This window comes from Gopherus evgoodei, chromosome 7 (assembly GCF_007399415.2).
Source record: "Gopherus evgoodei ecotype Sinaloan lineage chromosome 7, rGopEvg1_v1.p, whole genome shotgun sequence".
In the NCBI taxonomy this organism is placed as follows: Eukaryota; Metazoa; Chordata; order Testudines; family Testudinidae; genus Gopherus; species Gopherus evgoodei.
This window is the reverse complement of record NC_044328.1, coordinates 83,932,447-83,951,810: the sequence shown is the minus strand read 5'-3', so window position 1 is coordinate 83,951,810 and position 19,364 is coordinate 83,932,447. Positions and strand designations below refer to the sequence as shown.

General features: G+C 49.3%; 1 protein-coding gene across 1 annotated transcript in view; it reads right to left on the bottom strand.

Annotated features, from left to right (window-relative positions):
- LOC115654289 (semaphorin-3D-like) overlaps positions 1-18,774 on the bottom strand; it is a 46,019-nt gene extending 27,245 nt beyond the window's left edge. The window contains 2 exon segments of the mRNA XM_030568320.1: positions 413-647; positions 18,688-18,774. Coding sequence (XP_030424180.1) covers positions 413-545 — 133 coding nt within the window. The 5' untranslated portion in view covers positions 546-647; positions 18,688-18,774.
- Between the last annotated feature and the right edge of the window lie 590 nt (positions 18,775-19,364).

The following is a 19,364-nucleotide window of genomic DNA, read 5'->3' as shown; positions in this document are numbered from 1 at the left end:
CTGGCTATGCTGCATAGGGTGACCAGATGTCCTGATTTTATGGGGACAGTCCTGATTTTTGTGTCTTTTTCTTATATAGGCTCCTATTACTCCCCACCCCGTCCCGATTTTTCACACTTGCTGTCTGGTCACCCTAGTGCTGCAGTCAGCTGAGCTCAGCCTCTCTCAGGTTCTGGTGCCTCACTGACCACAACTACTGCAGGGCAAGAAGCTCCATTGTAGGGCTGATATTGGCATCACCCAAACTCAGTAGTCCAGATCTCACCCCCACCACCCCTCTGCATCCCTGGCTTCGCTAGCAGCCAGTCAGCTTGGCTAACTGATGCTGTTTCTAGATCATTCTGAACAGGGCATGAACCCCAAGAAAATCCTGGCTCTGATTGCAGGGCTGATCAGCCTCAGGCTCCCTTACCTTTGTATGAGAGGCGAAGGCGAGGGATACCTCGCTTCCAGGCACTGCCATTCCCAATGCTCAGCAGGAGAATCCAAGTCAGCAGGGCAGGGGCAGTGGAGAGGTGCTGTCTGCTAAAGACCAGGGCTGGCATGTTGATGGATTCTCTGGCCGGGGTCTCCTCTCTCAGCAGGGAAAGTTGCTCCTCCCTCCTGGGAGCATGTTCTGCTGGGGGAGATTCTGATGCCGCTTCCAGCTGAAAACAGAAAGGGAGGAATTCTGCATCTCTCTCTACCATGCATTTAGCAGGGCTGAATACTTGGGCTCTTGGCCTGCATGTGCTGAGCCCCTGCAGTTCTCACTGCTGCCTGGGAGACTGATTTAAATCAAAGTGATTGAAGTCATTGATTTAAATCTAGCGTGACCAGATGTCCCGATTTTCTAGGGACAGTCCCGATCTTCAGTCTTTTTCTTTTACTATTACCCCCAACCCCTGTCCCAATTTTTCACATTTGCTGTCTGGTCACCCTATTAAATCATGATTTCAATCATCAGGTGGAAAGCCTTGATTTAACTCATTGGTTATAATCAACTTTTCCATTTGCACTTCAGTTACTTCCTAAAGAAACATGAATTCTCATTGGTTGATGTAATCATTTAAAACATGTTGATTTACAACTAAATAGAGTCTTTGCACTAAATATGGTACAACTTCTTGCTACATAGGAGAGTACACAATAACGCTAAACATTTATTTAAGCAATTCTATAGCTTGCTATTTTCAAATTCTTGTTACTTGTACACTTTTAGTATGTTAGGAAATGGTGAATGATATATTGCTTATTTACAACATAATTAGCTTTTGGGTCATGATTTGGGCTGAGCTGCATTAGGATGGTAACTGGAATTGAATTAAACACACAACAGCAAATACAATTTATTTTTATTAAACAAAACAACTTAAAACATTTTGGCCAAATAAACATCTCTTATCAAAGCATGTTTCTCATTTACAACTAAACTCCAATAGGTTTTTGCCTTCACGTATTTTGGGTTAAAATCAGATTTCCTTTTAAACGGGTTTATTTTTAAAAAGAAAAGCGTTATAATATAAGCAACAAAGTCAAACATCTGATTTTAAATTAAAAAATCCAATGTAATTTTTTTTTCAAAAAAAAATATATATATTTAAAATCTACTCTGCTTTGCTGGCTTGGGCTCTATCTGAGAATTAATTGCATCAGTGGCAATACAAACTCAGGCCTGGGCTCTGTTAGGGTTCTGGCACCAGTAGAGAAGTCCTGGGACAAACCCTAGCGCACGCATGCTGCACCTCTGTAAAAACCACTTGCACGTGTGATGTTGCATTGGTGTCGGAAGAGCAGCCCAACCCCCCCCCCCCATCCCCGGGCAAGCTGTTATGTGATATCTAAGGGGAATCAATTCTCCAGATCCATCAATTCTCCAACAGCTGATCCCTGTAGCAGTGGGGCTGAAATTCCACCGTCCCCTTCCTATTCACAGCCCCACTCAATCAGCCAGGAGCATTCTGAACTACGGAACTCCTTGTCAATTGCAGAGCTCAGAGGGCTTTAAGCCTCAGCGTCAGGGTCATTGGACTGATGGGGATACAATCAGTATGGAAAAGTACAAAGAATCCCAAGGCCACACTGCAAGTCAGTGGCAGAACCATTGCTTACTAATCATTATTCCTTTGCTATTAAAATAGCACCTTGAGGGCCCCAGCCAAGCTCAGGGCCCTGTTGTGCTATGCACTGTGCACAGACAATCCTTGTTCTGTAGAGCTCCCGCTGGCAAAGTAGACCCAAGTGCAAGGAGTGCTGCACTGTGGCATCGTTAAATGATGTTTTTATGATGGCCCGTATGTTTAGGTTCCCATCCCTGTAGGATTTTGGTCATTTTACAGCAGAGCCAAACAGCTTCCAAGGGATGTGGAGCAGGTGTTCCCCTTCCCTCAGCATAGTCACCTCTGCTTCCTTGAGGAATCCCAAGATCAGAGTGCACTAGCCAGAGAATCTAATGCCTGCAGACTGCAGTTGTTGAACAGCCTGCTCAAAGAGGTGCATCTTGCCTAGATGGCAAGGCAGCCAGACCCTGTGCATAGGAGTGCCTTGCAAAGATAGGCTTGTATTGCAGCAGCACTGGCATGTGTGCAAGCAATGTGACAATGTTTGCACTACTGGGGCCTGGTCTACACTAGGATTTTACCTCGGTATAGCTACGTCTCACAGGAGGGTGAAAAATCCACACCCTTGAGAGACTGATCTATGCTGACCTAACCCCTGGTGTAGACCACGCTTCCCCCGCCCTAGCTACCACCTCTTGGGGGAGGTGGGTTTCCTGTGCCAGTGGGAGAATCCCCTCTCATTGGTGCAGATGGGCCCATCACACACAAACCCGTAACTCCAGTGCATAGTGCTTTTCACTTTGGCTGCCCTGGGGTGGGGGCAGATTGGCACAGCCTGAGAGAACACCCCCTCCCCCCAGCTGCTAACACGCCCACAGTGTCATGTGGACGCAGGCTAATTAATGCTGCTTGAGTGAGTGCCACTAGTCCTCCAATCCCTTCCCCCAATGTCCCCCTCCTCCCCCCACACCCAAAAGGCCAGAGGACTTCTCCCACAATTCCTCAGTGGATGATGTAGACGTTCAGGCTCTAGGACCACACCGTAGTTAAACAGCCCCTTAGCCGGAGCCCTTGGAGTCTGTGTCAGCTGGCCTGCACCAGCTGTGGGGTTTTAATTGCAGTGTGGCCAGACTCTTACTGTTCTCTCTCCTTTGATTTGCCACTTCAGTGCCGGGGCTTTGAGAGGCTGGCATCAAAGAGCCATTTTCCACCCTTATGACCACATTCCTTCCTGCCATCCCCCCAGAGCGGCTGCTGCTTGGGCCACCTGTCCCCTCTGCAAGGGGGAAGAGGAGAGGCTCAGGGGCAACAAATAAAATGGGCAACAGTAGTGAAGAGAGGGAGTGTGTGGGGGATGGGTGCTGTTCCAGCACCATGCAGGAGCAGCAACAGGTGTATCCCTACCATAGCGGCCCTTCTGGGCCAGGACAATGCCTGGAGCACAGCTAGGCAGGGAGGCTGCCCTGGGTAACAGCATAGAGGGTGGCAGCTAGAGGCACACACTGCATTCTGTTCTGATGGGTTCCCCTGCCCCCCACAGTAAATTGTACTGATCTTCTCTCATGTGCATATATTATATCCACCTCTACATAGAGCGATGCTTGCATTCCCCCTCCTGGGGCTGGAGCTGCCTCGCCTGTGAGCTGGGTGTGTGTGTGCACCCTGCCCTTTCCTGATGGACTAAAATCTGTATGTGTTCCAGCATCCTGGCCAGGAAACTGAGAAAGCCGAGCTCTGCCTGCATGCTCCCCACCCCTGCAGGGGTTTGGGCAGAGCAAACCCTGTGCTCATCACAAGGCCAGGGCTGGGGCTGGCCTGAGACTCCTGCCAGTGTTCACTGGTTGCTGGAAGCCTTGGGAAAACACTAGCTGGTAATTGCAGGCTGCTATAAATGGAATGTGCCTGTCTGGGGACAGCGCTGAGCAGTGAGAGGGAGCCCTGCATGACCTGATGCCCCAAGATAGTCCTTGGTGGCTGCAGGATTGTGTGAGGGGCAGGTGGAGCAGAGCCCTGACCCTCCACAGCCTAGGACTGAGCCTGAACCACAGTCCTGTGGCTGAGTGAGAACTGGTGTGTTTTGCATGCCACCTCCAGGGGATGAAATAAAGGGGCTGGTGGATACCCTGTGCCAAGGTTCAATCCTGTGTCTCCCGAAGTCAAGGGGAAACTCCCGCTGGGATCAGGATCAGGCTTCAAAATGAAATCTGAATAATAGAGGATAATTGCCCTCCCCTGCAACAGGGACAGTTCACTATTGGTATAAGGGATACGAGTCCAGGAGACTTTCACCTACTTGTGCTAGCCTTGAACGTGGCCCAATGTCTGCAAAAATGCAAAGGATGCAGCCAGTGATATTTAACTCAAAGCAGGTGGGCAGTTGTTGCTAAAAGAGACAGGGCAAAGGAAGCACAGTTACAAAAATGGATCCCCGTTCCCTCTATACAGTGGCTCTCACCCTTTCCAGACTACTGGTCCCCTTTCCGGAGTCTGATTTCTCTGGTGTACCCCTAAGTTTCACCTCACTTGAAAACTGCTTGCTTACAAAATCAGACATAAAAATACAAAAGTGTCACAGCATACTTCTACTGAAAACTGGCTGACTTTCTCATTTTTACCATGTCATTATAAAATAAATCAATTGGAATATAAATATTGTGCTTACATTTCAGTGTATATATAGAGCAGTATAAACAAGCCATTGTCTGTATGAAATTGTAGTTTGTACTGATTTTGCTAGTGCTTTTTAAGTAGCCTGTTGTAAAACCAGGCAAATATTTAGATGAGTTGATGCACCCCCTGGAAGACCTCCGAGTACCCCCAGGGGTACATGTACCCCTGGTTGAGAACCACTGCTCTACACTATCTCAGGACTTAATTCAAAGGCAACTCCAAGCCAATGCTTCTTTGCCTTGGTATTGTTGGATATAAATCCTTCTTACAGTGAACGAGGCTTAGGAAAGCCATTTTTCTCTCTACTGCCCTTGTTCTTTTTTGCCCCTAGTGTCTACTGTACCAGTCTTTTAATGCAACTTGGGGAAGTCCCTGCTGCAGGATGTTATTGAGGTGAACAGTATACCCAGGATCAGAGAGAGACTAGGCACTTAGAGGAATAAAAGGAGCACCCATTGTTACACTAGCTAGGGGGGAAATTCCAAGGCTCCAAGGCTGTGCACCTTGCTCAGAAGCATCAGAGGCAGGATGCCAGGCTTCACTGTTCCTTCTGGAGCAGCAGTGCCTATGGCCGTGGCACTGTGTTAGTGCAGCAGGTCAGGACTGAGGGGCATGAGCAGGGCGCTGTGGCAGCTCAGGGTTGTGCGGTTAAGGGGTACAGTTAAGTTAGCTTCCATGGTGTCTGTGCGGGACAGTCTGCCCGTAGCTTGGCATTTGCTTTGCTAGGGGCTCCTTCAGTTCTGGAAACAGAATGTCAAAGATCACTCTCACTGATTAATCCCTTCCCCTCACAGTCCCTATGCTGGAACATGCCTCCCTGGTGGGCTTCCCCACACAGCAATGTCCACTCCATGCCAACCAGGCACTCTGAGCTTCTCCACACAGCCATCTGGGCATGCAGCAGTGAGTGCTTCTGCGCCCCTCTCCCCAGGACACGTCAACTAGGGGTCCTGCAGCAGGCGCTGCCTCCCACAGCAGTGCCCTGCCCATATCAACGAGGATTTCAGCAGAGGCATCCTTCTCCCAGCAGTATCCTGTCAATGCAGGCCTAGCAGGTTCTCCTCCACTCCACCCTAGGATAGAAACCAAGCAAGGGCTCCCCCGTACGAGGGATAACGGCCCCAAGCTATAAACCTCTGCCCAAGTATACTCTTGGAGGGAACTTGTTTCAGGCAGAGTTTATACAGACTGAGGGGAGGAGTGGGTGTCCGGTGGATGGAAACAAGCTGCAGATGATGAATCCAAGGTTAAATTAAACACTCCCGACAGCTTTATGTAATCAACTGTCCAGAACGACAAGTGTGTTCTCACTCTGTTTGGAGCGGGGTGTGCTAGTGGGTGCAGGCAGCCGGGCAAGGGCACTTCTGCGTGTCTGGCTTCAGAGCCAGGACTGCGGCAGGGAAGACACATCCAGATAGTGTCAGTGGGAGCTGGGCCAGTACTTATGGGTTCTGGAATCAGGGGGGTGGGACAAGATTTTGGTGAATGTTCTCTCTCATAAAAAAGGACCAGTGTCCCTGGGCAACGCCGGTCATGATCCCAGGATGAGCCATACATGACCTCTGCCTCACCTGCAGCTCCTCCACCTCTGTGCCAAAGCTCCCCTGCCTGACCAGCAGCACTTCTGCCCCCTCCACCCCACAGCCCTCCAGATGCACCTCAGTCTAGACCTGCAGCACACCCTCCCCCCCATGTTTACAGGCCTGGCCACAACCCCACAGCTATGTCATGGCCCTTTGAACCTGAAAACTAAAGTCCTCTGCAGAACAGCACCAACTTCCCAGCTCTGCTGCTGTGCCTCACCCTGATGTGGACTGCAGCTACCAGCTGTTGTTCAGATACCAATCCACCACAAACTGGACTGAAACAAGACAGGCTTTTCACATAGGCAACCAAGCAGCCTTCAGATGGTGACAACTTAGTCACTATTGACCTGGGTTGGCTTTGAGCCATTGACCGGAGTTACACATTCCTGATCCCACTGGCCATGTAGGCTACCAGAGGCAGTGCCTCTCTCGTTCAGCCAAGCTCAGATAATGCTCTGGGAGCAAAGGATTGCAGGGCTGAGACTCGGTGTCTTCGTCTGTGTATCCTGTGGCATCATTCAATGCACCTCCGTTAGAGCCAATCCCTGATAGAGGGATTCGTACCCATCTACAGGAGGAAGATGATCACTATAGGGAGAGTGTAAACACCACAAAGGGGTTACTCCACAGAATTCCTCCCAAGGGCTGTAATTAGGAGTTATGGATGGAAACTGAGCTAAGGAGTTGTCGACTGAATTTCAGGGAACGTATTGTGGCAGTGAGATCTAGGCTGTGGATCACCTCTCAGAATGGAAGTGTATGTTGTGCTTGAGCCGTCTGAGCTATACGATGGCACCAATAGCAATTACAACACACTCCCTGCTCCATCTCTCTGGCCCAATGGGGCCTGCCATGTGCACTGCACAGCTCAGCAGGTTCTTGATTGTTTTCTAAATGAGTCAGAAACAACATTGCAGGAAATTGCTGGCTTGTGTTCCTCTTTGGAGCTAGATGGGCCATGCCCAGGAGGACGGGGTCAACAGCTGTGTGCAGCTTGGGGGAGCAGCCAGAGGAGACAGCCAGAAGGGGATTGCACGTAGTCTGTGAGCGTTACAGGGTGGTAAAGATCCCTGCAGGGGAAGAGAAGCTTCCTGCTAGATCAGGCTGTGGGTGATTCACTCTTGGGTTGCCTGAGATAGGAGAGCTCAGTGCCTTTAACTCCTCCTCCCCCAGATACCCGCTGCACTGGGCTGGCATTGCACTGCAGCATGGGAGAGCGAGGCGCGAATGGATTAGCCCCAGATCCTGTGCTTAAATCCAGGCTTCATGCTCCTGGGGGGCCTGATGCTGCATTCCTGCTTTCACCTGCAGATGCTCTCCTGAGTCAGCAGGAGCTGGAGCCGGGGGTACTAACGAAGCATTAGAATGTGCTGCCACGCCCCCTCTGCCATTTTGGACGTGCTGAGGCGTTTGGATGGGCAAAAATGGAGAGGCTCATCAGGGCTGCAAGAGGGACTTGGATGGTAAGTCTATGCTGCTATTAGACACTTGCGGCTGGCCTGTGCTGGCTGAGTGGGGTTCAGGCTCGCGGGGCTGTTTAATTGAGGTGGCTTGGGCTGCAGCATGAACTCTGAGACCCTCCCACCTTGCAGGGTACCAGAGCCCAGACTTCAGCCTGAGCCTGAACGTCTACACTTCAATTAAATGTCCCCTGAGCCTAAGTGAGCTGGCATGGGCCTGTCATGGGTGTCTAATTGCAGTGTAGGCACACCCAGACAGTCCTGCAATTCCTTGAGTAAAAGTGAATCATGCACTGAGTTAGGCCTTGCCTGACTGACAGGCCACGAATGACCACTGTCCCACACCTGCTCAGGGCATAAGCAGGAGGCATTCCCAGGCCATACTTCCCCCTACTGTATAGCACATTGCTCTGGGGCTGTGCTTACTGGATCTGAATCTGGAGAGGGGCCTCTCTCTGTGTATTCGTTTGAGTGGTGTATTAGTGTGCTGCTACTTGCATCTCCATGTACATATAATGTGTAAGGGGTGGTACCAGTATGCATGGGCACATACTTGTCTGTATATATCTGTGTGCAGAGACACATACCTATGTCTGTGGGCCCAGCCTGTGCCTCTGTAAAAACAGATGAGTATGCACTTGTCTGCATGTACACGTGTGCTGAAATCTCTCTATGCGGCATGAATTCCACGAAGATTTTAGTTCCTACGGTGAAGCGTGATGGATTCCCCAGCAGCTGTGGCTGCTCCCTGCTTAATGCAGGGGCTCTGGGCAAGGCAGCTGTCGTCTTTCTCTAAATGAGATGACAAAGACAAAAATAAACAAGTTCCTTTCCCTCCCTGCCCCACTTCCCTCCCTTGCTGCGGTTCCCCTGGTGCTCCCAGGCAAGGGGAACAGCCCTCTGTGCTGTGAGTGTGCACGGGTCGCTGGATGGCATGTACTGTTCATGTGAGTCTTACGCGTATTTAACTTCTCATCCCTTGTGCAAGTGACCTTAAGAGGCAGAAGTGTGATGAACACTGGGTCCAGAGCCCATGTGACAGCAGGGTAGCCAATACATGTACTGTGAAAAAGTGGCCTGTAACCTCCAGTCATTTGAGGTGATACATATGAGTCAGGAAACTGTCTGTGCAGAGTCCTGATGGTGGAGAGAGGGAGGGAGCAGGAGGAAGGGATGAATTCTGCAGCGCTCAAACTGGGGAAATGCTAATGGGGTATAACAGGCACATTCTGTGCAAGCTTCCCTCATACCCACTCTCTGCCAGGGCCCCTCCGTCCTGACTGGTAACCCCCTGATTACTTCAGCACTGTGACCCTCAAACAGTCCTGCCAATGCCCCTCAGTCCTGATTGGCAAGATTCAATGCGGTTATCGCAATTATCACCCCATATGGATTTCTCCCAAAAATGGCAACACGGAAGCATGCCAAGTTCCAGGAATGTGAAGGAACAGGCTCCGTCTGCTCTCAGCATAACCCCCCCATGCGCCTCCTTTGGTTGAGCTGCTTTAGCTTTTCACCATTTGCCTTTCATACCTGTCTGGTAGGAGAACTCGTCGCTCCCAGGTATGTGGTAATAACGACTGTAGCAGACATAGCTCCATCCCCCTGATAACTCAGTGCCAGAGAGCCTGGCAGCAGCTCTTGTCCAGGTCAAGGGAACTTTATGACACTTATTTTGACACTTGGGGCTGTTAGCTCTTCCTTCAGTTTTTATTCTTTTATGTTGTGATGTAAAGAGTTCCCAGCCCTTCCAGGATTCAGCTGTTCTGTCAATTTCAGTCCATCTGCTGGGCAGTTGCCTCTGCTTTCTCCTCTTCCCCTATTCCGTGTATGGAGCTGTGTCCATCAGAACTATGCCGAGTTCTCTGAGAACCCGGTAAATCCCAGCTGCCGCCTCTCTCTCTTGTACTGAAAAGAATTTTCCATCTGTTCCATGGACAGCATCAGTGGGATGAGGGCTTGGCAGGCTGCTCTCCAGGGAGCAGATCTTTGTCTGTCTGGAGGGGACACATACTTCTCTGGGAGTTCTGCTCCCTGAGATTCCATTCTGCTGGCACCATGCCCCTTACGGCTTGTAATGCAAATGGGGAATGACTGTGTCCATTGATGGCCAAGGTGATTAATACCACCCTAGAGGGGTTAGGGTACTGGCTTCCCTCTAACAAGTGTCTGTTAATCCCATAATTTGGAAGCTATTGTCTGTGGCTGGCGCACTTACCAGCTCTCACTCTCTGTCTCTAACCTTCCATTCTTGAGCAAGGCAGTTACAGTGTTGGCTGGAGGCCTCAGGGTTCCTTCATTCCTCCCCCCTCTGGTTTCAGGCCTGAGTAATGCACAGAGCCTGCACTTGTCTCACTGGCTGGCAGTGGGCCAAGGATAGGTGTTAATGCTGATGATTTCAGATTACTTGTCTGCTTTTGACATTGTTGACCGTGGGGTTTTGTTGACTTGCCCTCATGGAGTGAATCTCCACCTTCTAGGACCTGTCCACTCTTTCTCCAGCAGATGAATCCTTTAGAAGGCAGTGGGCCAAGTTCGCATAGGTAGTTACCACCTGCACCTCCCCTCCACCAGCAAGCGTGGGTCTGGTATGGCCCAAGAGCTGCAGGAAGCCCCTAGGCGCTGAGGAGGTGACAGTCGCTGCAGTGGGAAGAGGTGTCCCAACTGATCAGTGATTACGTAAGTAATCAACCAGTGAATATGATGCCTCAGAGAAAACTGTAAGCCAGACAAAATATTGTCACATAAGCCCCAGTAGGGTGGAGAGCCTCTGGGACTGTGGCTTGGGATTCACCCATCTCTAGCTATCAATGCCACCAGTTCAGATCCTATCTGGTGGCTCATACTGCTGCCATCTCCACACTGTCCACCCTTGATCTCTCGCCATGGAGAGCCCACTGTTTGGAAGAGCGTTTTCATGAAGTGGCCTGGCTCCTGCTTCCTTGACCAGCCTGGCAGGTCTTCTCTGTGAGGGGTAAGCCACAAGGCAAACGAAGCCAGATGGCAGCTGTGCCGAGTTTGGACAGATTGAGAGGAAGAGGGCTGGGCTTCTCTCCAGACAAAGCCCAGGGTCAGAAAGGCAAGACAAGTGCTTGGCAGCCACGCCTCAAGCTGGACCAGCAACGTGGCCTGCTTTCCTGGCTGTTTGCCAGAATCCCTACTCTGATGAACCACTGACCCTGAATGGCAAGAAAATGTGTGCAGCTGGTACCCTGCTCCTCACACTAGGCTCAGGCCTCTGCCCAGAGTATGCCTTGCAGACTCCCTTATTAATTGTAGCAACAGCAAGCAGTGCAGTGCTTTCCACTCCAATCCCCTCTTTCAGCATCTTGGAACCTTCTTTACCTTCTGCCTCTGGGACTGAAGTTCTCTCCTTGCAGAGGAATGGAGCTCTTGCTGGTTAGAATTTGAGCAGAGCCAATTAAGTCATTCTGGAGGACCAGGAGAAGGAATACATCATGTTTCATCCCGTGATTAAAAAAAACCCATCCTGCAACCTTTTGAGAAGAACTCCACAGCTGAAACGACTGGTGGGAAGAAGTTGGCATTTGGCCTGGAAATAGCCCTGACAGAAGAGACGCATCTTTGAGTCTTCTGGTGAGAAATGGGTTTAGAATGACTAAGTTGGGAGCCATTGCATAGCGAACGCTGCATGCCTGGGACATTTGGCACAGAACTTTTCATCCAGCTCTTAGAATGTGCAACCAGGGAAGCATTCACTGCCCAAAGCACGCATGGCCAGCTCAGAGGAAAAGGAAAGTGAGGGGCTGAGGTAAGGACATCAGAGGAACCTTTGGCTTAGGCCACCTGGAGGACATAAAGTGCAAAAGAGTGAGGCAGGGCTCCTGTCTACTCTTTAAGGCTCATAAGAGGCAGTTCTGCTGGGAAGGACCATAGGAGCTCCACACTATACAGAGGGCAGAGGAGAGGGATTCCTTCCCTCGACCCTCCTACCATGGCATTCTGGTGGCGGTCAGATTAGGGCACTTATGCATTATTGCCAATGTTCTGCAAGCCAACAGAGCTTTCAAGGCGTGGATAGCCGTAACTCTTGTGTGTGCATCACATGGCCATGTAGGAACGTCATCAGTGTCTCTGTGCTGCACACTGTGATCAATCAGAACTTCTTGCAGCCTCTGGCTCCAAGAACCCAGGGCCCTTCAACTGCAGAGAAAGGAGAGTCGCTGATGGCAATATAGTTTTGCCATGCAGTAAAGCCATCCATCAGAAGGCAGTGTTGCACCTAGTTACTTAATTCATAATGGGTTCAAGAGGTTTAAATGTCCTAATGTCTGAAGTGTGCTGATACCCTCTGATGGAGGGTGCTGGAGACAAAGTGCCCGTGTAGTGTATCAAAGAGCCTCTATCCCACCCACATCACGGAGTGTGACTGATCCCTAATGCACTGCAGATTACAGGAGATAGAGATACACACACACACATACACACATTCCTGAAAGCTCTTTACACTGAAATTCCCTCCTCTGGGAAGAAACTGACACTTGTCACCTGTCTAATAACACATGGTCTCACACTCAGTACAACAAGTCAGAGACCCATGGAGTTTATCCCTTTTTACCACTCACTTCATCAGAGTTGAATCTGTAGGTTAATGCAGCAAAATCAGATGGGGGCTCTAGACCTCGGTGTGCTGGGTTTGAGAGATGGCCATTGCCAGACATGATGTGCTGTTGCTAGTGCTTTTTACATCAGCCCTGCTCAAGAGTATTGGATGCCCTAGAGGATAGGAATTTAAATGTATTCTGTATCTAGAGGAGTGGGGGTTGCTACAGTGCCCTAACCTCTCAGGCCTGGAAACATGGGTTCAAATCCTTGTTCAAATCAAAACAGAAAATAAATGTGATGGTCCCAATGTCACATTTTTACTATCGGGCAGGGAAAGGGTGGGTTTGTGAGGGGATGCCAGGTCAGGACTGAGGGGCAGTTGCAGAGCGGTGAGGGGAGCTCAGGGCTGCCATAGCAGGGGACAGCAGCTCAGGACGGGGCATCAGCAGAGCTGTGTGTGGTAACTTGTAAAGCGCTTGCCTGACTCTAGCAAGTGTTACCCACCCATCTTTTTCATGATCCTTCATGTCATGCAGAACAACCTTGTTAAGAGAAGATTGCTGGCTCACAGGGTTTGGATACAGGGACTTTCACCTCTAGGTCACTGGAACAAATCTGGACACGGTCAGTGGAGACAAGAAGTAACTGGCACTGCTGGCTATTCGGTGGCCTCTGTGAAACGTGTGTGGTCTGTCAGGTTCCTAGCGGTCATGGCCTGACCTCACAAAGGGTCCTTTGCTCGCAGTCTCAGCAGCGAGGCCAAGGACTGAAGGCACTTTCCCTAGAACTGCTCAGCCTTGACACAAGTGGTGCAGGGGTGAAGCTTGCCCTGCAGCATGGATACATCACTATCCAGGGCTATCAAGAAGCCAGTTTCTAGCGCTTGAATTCAACTCACTGAAAACTCTCCTACAAATATATTTCAAAGGGCTTTCTCCTGCTGAAAGTTAATCTGCAGTAAACCAAGACCTCCTTGGCCCCAGCACGAGTTGGTGTGGGTGTGCTGCAGCTCTCAGATCAAGGCCCTTAGTTTGCAGGGCTCCTCAGTTTGGCCTAACCCTAAAGCTGGGGCCATCCTGCCACAGGAGTGACCTGCTGCTTTGCTCAGTGACCCAGTTAGATGGATTCACTGATGCCAGCCACTGCCCTGGGCCAAGGAGGTTACTGGGTCTTACGTTCCTGAAGCTGCTCCCTGCCTCAGCCGAGGGAGCCTGCCTCCCCCACCTGACACATCAAAGCTTTGCCAGTATTTTCTTTTAATCCAAAGGAAGCCCACTCCCTGCCCTCCTGCTCTAATTGGAATAAAATAGAACAAACAGGCTTGGGGGACTCTGGCAGAGAAAATGTTTTTATGAGCAGTAGGGGGTTCCTGCACCATTTCTGCTTCTTCTCAGAGGCTGTCAGCTGGAATGGCTCTTTAACTGCAGCCTGGATTTGATGGGAGGCTCTCTGGATGAGTCCCCAGGACTCCTGTACAGTGCTGTGCTCCCACAGCCTCTTGGAAGAGCTGCTCTTTCCTCTGGCACATCCAGGTCTGCCTCTCTCACTCCCTGAGTGGCCTCACTCCAGGGGATAAAATGTACTGTTCAGTCAGCCACCTCTGAAAGACACCGGTTGAACGAACCTCAGTAGCGTCCCCTGTGGTTTGAGCCAGGGAAGGAGAGGCCCTGTAGTTTAATAAAAAGTTAAGAAAGAGATCTTGCCTGGTTTTTGCCTTAGGTGGCTCCTCTGCAGCCCTGCCATAGAAGGCCATGGGAATTTTTCTGAGCCAGGAGCACTGGATTTGGCCTGTCTAATCTCCTGGGGATTAGTGAATGGCTGAGAGGCAGATGCACACCCTGCCTTTGGCCCCAGCTGGCCATTCATTCAGCCCCATGTAGGGGCCCTGCACCCGGGTGATCCTGGTGATGAGCTGAAACCCAAGGAAGATTTGTTGGGGCAGGGGGAGCTAATAGAGCTGATGAGAGGAAAATTAACCTGGAGCTCACAGTGTCCTTTGCAGGGTCACATTGCTGACCGTGGCCACATTTTAAGGCAAAGAAGGCTTCCATGTCCCCAGCCATTTAACCCCATATCAGCCAAACCTGAATGAATCTAGCAGAGATGGGGTTAATCAAAGAATGTTGAGGGTGCAGGAGGCGTGTCTGTATAAAGGCTCCCAACACAAATGATATGTCAGCTCACTTGCACTGGAGTGCGCAATAGCTAGGGGTGTGTTGGGCCAACCTGATGTGTGTATGTGGTATCTATCTAAGGGGCTTCTGTCTCCCTGTCACTGCAGTATCAGGATGCTCAGTATCTAATTATCCCCACTACACTCCTGTGCATTACAGAAGTGCTAGTAAAGATGGGAATGAGATCAAGACTAGGGGTATGTCTACCCTGGAGCTAGAGGTGTAATTTCCAGCTATGGTCACCACATCAGTGCTAACCCTGGGTGAGTTAGCCCTGGGATTTCAGATGAGATTGGCCTAGGGGCAGCTAGCCAGTGCTGCTGCTCGCTTCACTGTGACTATGCTGCTGTTTTTAGTGCACTAACTCCATCTGAATGTCTGCACCAGCTGGGAACAACCCCTTCAGCAGTACCAATGTAGACATACCCTGATATGCTCAAGAACACATGGGCATCTGTGGTGGAGCAGGGATTCAAGATCAGGTCTCCCACAGCCAAGGCTGGCTCTCTAGCCACTGACCCATCCTTGCTTTCTGCTGTGCAGGCTAGGCCAGCCTTTTTGAAAGAGCTCAGCATGCCGGGGATGCTCTGGCCCTTTATGTCTGAGTGAATGAGAGCGGATAGGCAAGGCTGGGCTGTGGGTGTGGTTACAGCATTCAGTAGTGGTACACTACGCAGGTGCATCGCATGTGGCACAGTTCTGTTCTCAACATGACTCGGGAGAGACTGAAACCGAAAGCCATTGTCAACCTGGCTGTTCACCGCATTAAAAGCTCTGGGAAAGAGACTTCCTCACATTATCTAACATCAGAAATCTCTCCCTGGAAAGCGAGGAAATAAACTTGAGCCTGATGCTGGGAGATGTGAAGGAGGTGGCGAAGCAGCCACACAATACGTGGCAGCCTGCCAGTGAGTTAGACATGAAGAATCACAGCCAGCGGGCAGGTGTTTTTGAAGCACATTGTTTTGGTGAAGCCATATCCTGCGCAGGCATATGATTAGATTTTACTCGCCATGGGCAATAATTGTGTCCCATGTCATGCAAATAAAATTGTGTCGGCCAGTGCATGTGTATGAGTGAGTGGCACAATGGGTGTGAGTGGGCACAGGATGTCAGCTGGGTCTGGGTATACAGGGAATGACTGAGGATGGATACAGCACAGTCACATGAGCACCTATTGGTCAGTGTGTTCATCTCTGCCTCCTCTATAGAGGATAGGGATCAGTCACAACCCCTAGCTACAGAACCAGGCTACTTAACACTGTCTGTAGAGACTCCTGCTTTTAGTTCTTGGAGTCCTCAGTTGAGTTCCCACTGTGGCAGCCATCACATCTATGGTACTGATATACCACCCTAACACCTTGCTATCCAGGTAATGGTGGGTCCAGGGTCTGTTTGTTTGTGCTCATGATTGTTATGAACTGTGGGGATGTTTAGAGAGGCAGCATGACCCAATGGAAAGAGCTCTGGAGTGAGAACCAGGCCACCCCTCACCTCCCCCATCCCCCCAGTGAGTTAAAGAGTGTGCTGTTCCCAGCTCTGCAACCTCAGGTGAGTCACTTTGCCTCAGTTTCCCTAGCTGTGGAAGAGAGGAAATGATACTGTCAAGTCCTGTGAACTCTGTTGATGAAAGACACTCAGAACAAAGGCAGAGCAACTGTGGGTCATTTAGGAAACTGAAGAGAAGAAAGGGCTCAAAGCTAGGCCTGGATTCCTGGAACAGAACAAATTGTCTTTTCCCTCGTCTCTGGTCTGGGGTTCTGTCCTGCCCCTCACAGGAGCGATGTCACAGCAGATCATTACCCCAGTTAAGAGTGTTCCCTAAATACGTGCATGTGAGGAAGGACTGGCTGCATCTTTCCCAAACCTTCTCTTCTCCCTCCCCCACCCTAGTTTAAAAGCATTCCCAGCTTCAGCTGGGATGTGTGGAGCTACTCAGCTGATTCCTCAACTGTCTTCCTTTCCCTCACTCATTTTTTCAGCACTCCAGGTCTGTGCCTGGGATCCCAGGTTTTGTAAAACCACCGGTCATTCTGCACTCCCCAGATTGGTCCTCGCTGTAATACCAGCAGGAATGTGGGACGGGCTGTTTCTAGAGGAAGAGGCAGCTCCCATGGGGCAGTAGCCAAGACTGGCAATAAATCTTCCTTCCCGCTGTAAACAATCCTAGAGAGGGTGTCACAGGAGTACAGATGGAAGCAAGGAAGCCAGGAGCACTCACCTACTTTAGTATCTGTCAGTGTGTCCCGTTGGCTCTGTCCCTGCTTTCTGTGCAGAGAAGACCATTCCGAGAGAGCTCTGTTGTGGCTCCTGCTCTAATGAGCCCAGTTGTTATTCTTTATTGTGAGCTTGGTGCGGGCAAAAGCAGTACAATGGACAGCCCTATAGCCTGAAGTCCTCTCATGTACAGAACAGGGATGGTTCAGCCACCTCCATGAACAGGACAGGCTGTGGCATTTTGGAGAAGGCTTGCAGGCCAGTTTTATATCTTCCTAGGTTCCCTACTCAACTCTCTTCTTAAGAAAGCAAATCAAATTCAGCTCTCTCGTCTCCACTGGCTGCAATGAAATTAGACCCGGGTATTTGGCCTCCTGGTCTGCCACATTCCCCCATCTCGAGCTTATGAATAATAACTGTTTGTATCTCTGTGATGCTTGCACTAAAGTTAGATCAGTAAGGAAGAGTTACAGATACACTCTCATTTCTTTCTTTAATGGATTGGATAATAGGCCTGTAGGAAAATCTGACAAAGTCTGATCTCTGCTCTAAAGTCCTGGGGGTGGAACTTCAAGGGGCCTAAGGAGTTAGTTAATGGGATTTGGGCCCCTTTGAATGTCTCAGCCTATATTTGTGTCTGTGTATGTCTGTCTGTGTGTGTGTGTGTTTAACTCCTGCTGTCCTTTCTGGGCCATAATAACAAGACTTCTCTGGACACTAAGCTGGCAACAAGGCTATGCTGGCTCCTAGCTCAGCAACGATTCCATGCTGCTCACCAGCAGCCAGCTAGATCCCAGCCACACACCCATGTAATGATACAACACCAAAAGATCACAAACTAAGCTTAGTTCTGGCAACAGCCTGAGATTTCTGGCCAACTATATTCTGCCGATTGACAATCCCCCTACAGTTTCCATTGGACATGGTATCTTTTAAGCAATGTGCCAGACTGCTGTGTAGCATTTCTGTATACAGTACCCTTAGACCACTGCTGTGCTCCACCCCAGCAGGGAGTCTCATATCGGAGTGGTTAAATAATCTCTGGGTACATAGTTTTCATTGACATTTGCAAAGTGCTTTGGGATCCTTTTCTATCTATAAACATAAGTGCAAGTAATTATTATTATATTGGTCCATTTTTCAAATGAAATCTTACAAAAACACAAAGTTGAAACATCCCTCCCTTAAGAAAGGCAGTATTGGTTTTGTCTGCCCAGGCTCCCCAGTCATCAATAACACAAGTACTGAAATATTTAGAAACCAAAAGAGCACAAGTTAAATGATCGTATCAGCTGGTTTAAAGGAGCAGAACTTTGCCCTGGAGAGGGTTTAACTCATTCAGGTGACTTAGTGGTAATTTTTTAGTTTAAACATTAGTGCTGTCAGACAAAGTCAAATGGAAAACAAAGATTTATGTAGTCAGTTTTACTTTCTTTTTTGGGGGAGGGGGATCCAACAGAGTAGCCTGTGGTCAGTGGAACAGTCCTGTGAATGGAACAGTCCTTCAGTGAAAATGTGATCTATAAACTAATTCCAGATTGTTAAGATTTATTGGTGGGAAATTAAATGGTCAGTGTAAAGAAGCCATAGAAATTATCAGCATGGAATATACAAAGCCTTATCCTGGTAATAAAATCTGCTGAATCCAAAGTAAGGCATTTATAATGATGACAAACAGGCTTACCAGAGACTTCCCCATCACATAATATGGGACAGGAGTGACAGAGTAATCTCTGTTTGCTCTTCGAGTTAGGAAAGGATAAGTCACAGTTAGAAGCCGTTTTGCAGATGTAGAGGCCAGCTGTGTGCTCAGTTACAGTGGGTTATCCCTGACATACCTCCACTGACTTTGATGGAGTTACCCTGGATCTGTCCCAATGTAAATGGAAACACAATTTCGGTCCCACAGGGAGAAAAAAATACAAAGATTTTCCAGCCACTAACTGTAGCTCTTTAATAACTCTTTGCTACTCACCACCCAAGGCTCTGCTGACTCTTACAGATGATGAGCTGCTGTCCCTTTACCAGTGTGCTCTCTGCTTCTTATGCTGTTTTCCTGTTTCAAGCTCAACAGTCTCCAGTGCATTAGTCACTGGCAAAGCAGAAGCACCTGAAATGTACAAGGAGGCTGTAGAGTAGGGGTGGAGTCAAGAGGCAGTGATGTCATCCAAAGACAGCCTCCATTCATAAAAACAGTAGGAGCTGTTACCAGACCATCTGTTCCACTTATTTATGTTTCATTCTCAACCCTTAATCCAGTTCCTTGGCCCAGACAAAATTTGCCGGGAAGAGCTGACATCTAGTGGTAAATGTCTGTATTTATCGAGCTAGATGTTTGGATCCAAATACTTTCCAAGCACCTATTGTAAAATTGCAAACTGGCTACTTAGCATGGTTGTGAAGTGGGTGCAGATTTTTGTATTCAGTTATGTGTTCTCTGCGTTTCTATTGCTCATTTCATTTAAGCAGCTCAGTGCATATTATACTGTAGCAGACTATTGTTCACTTTATGTGAGTGCATGCACTTTTTATTAGAAATCCTTCCCACCTTTTATTCCCTTGGCTTCTGGTGGGTGCATGTTCAGCAGAAAATTTTCTTTTTCATGCAGAAATGAGCAGCATTGAATACAGGTTGAACGTCTAGTCCAGCAC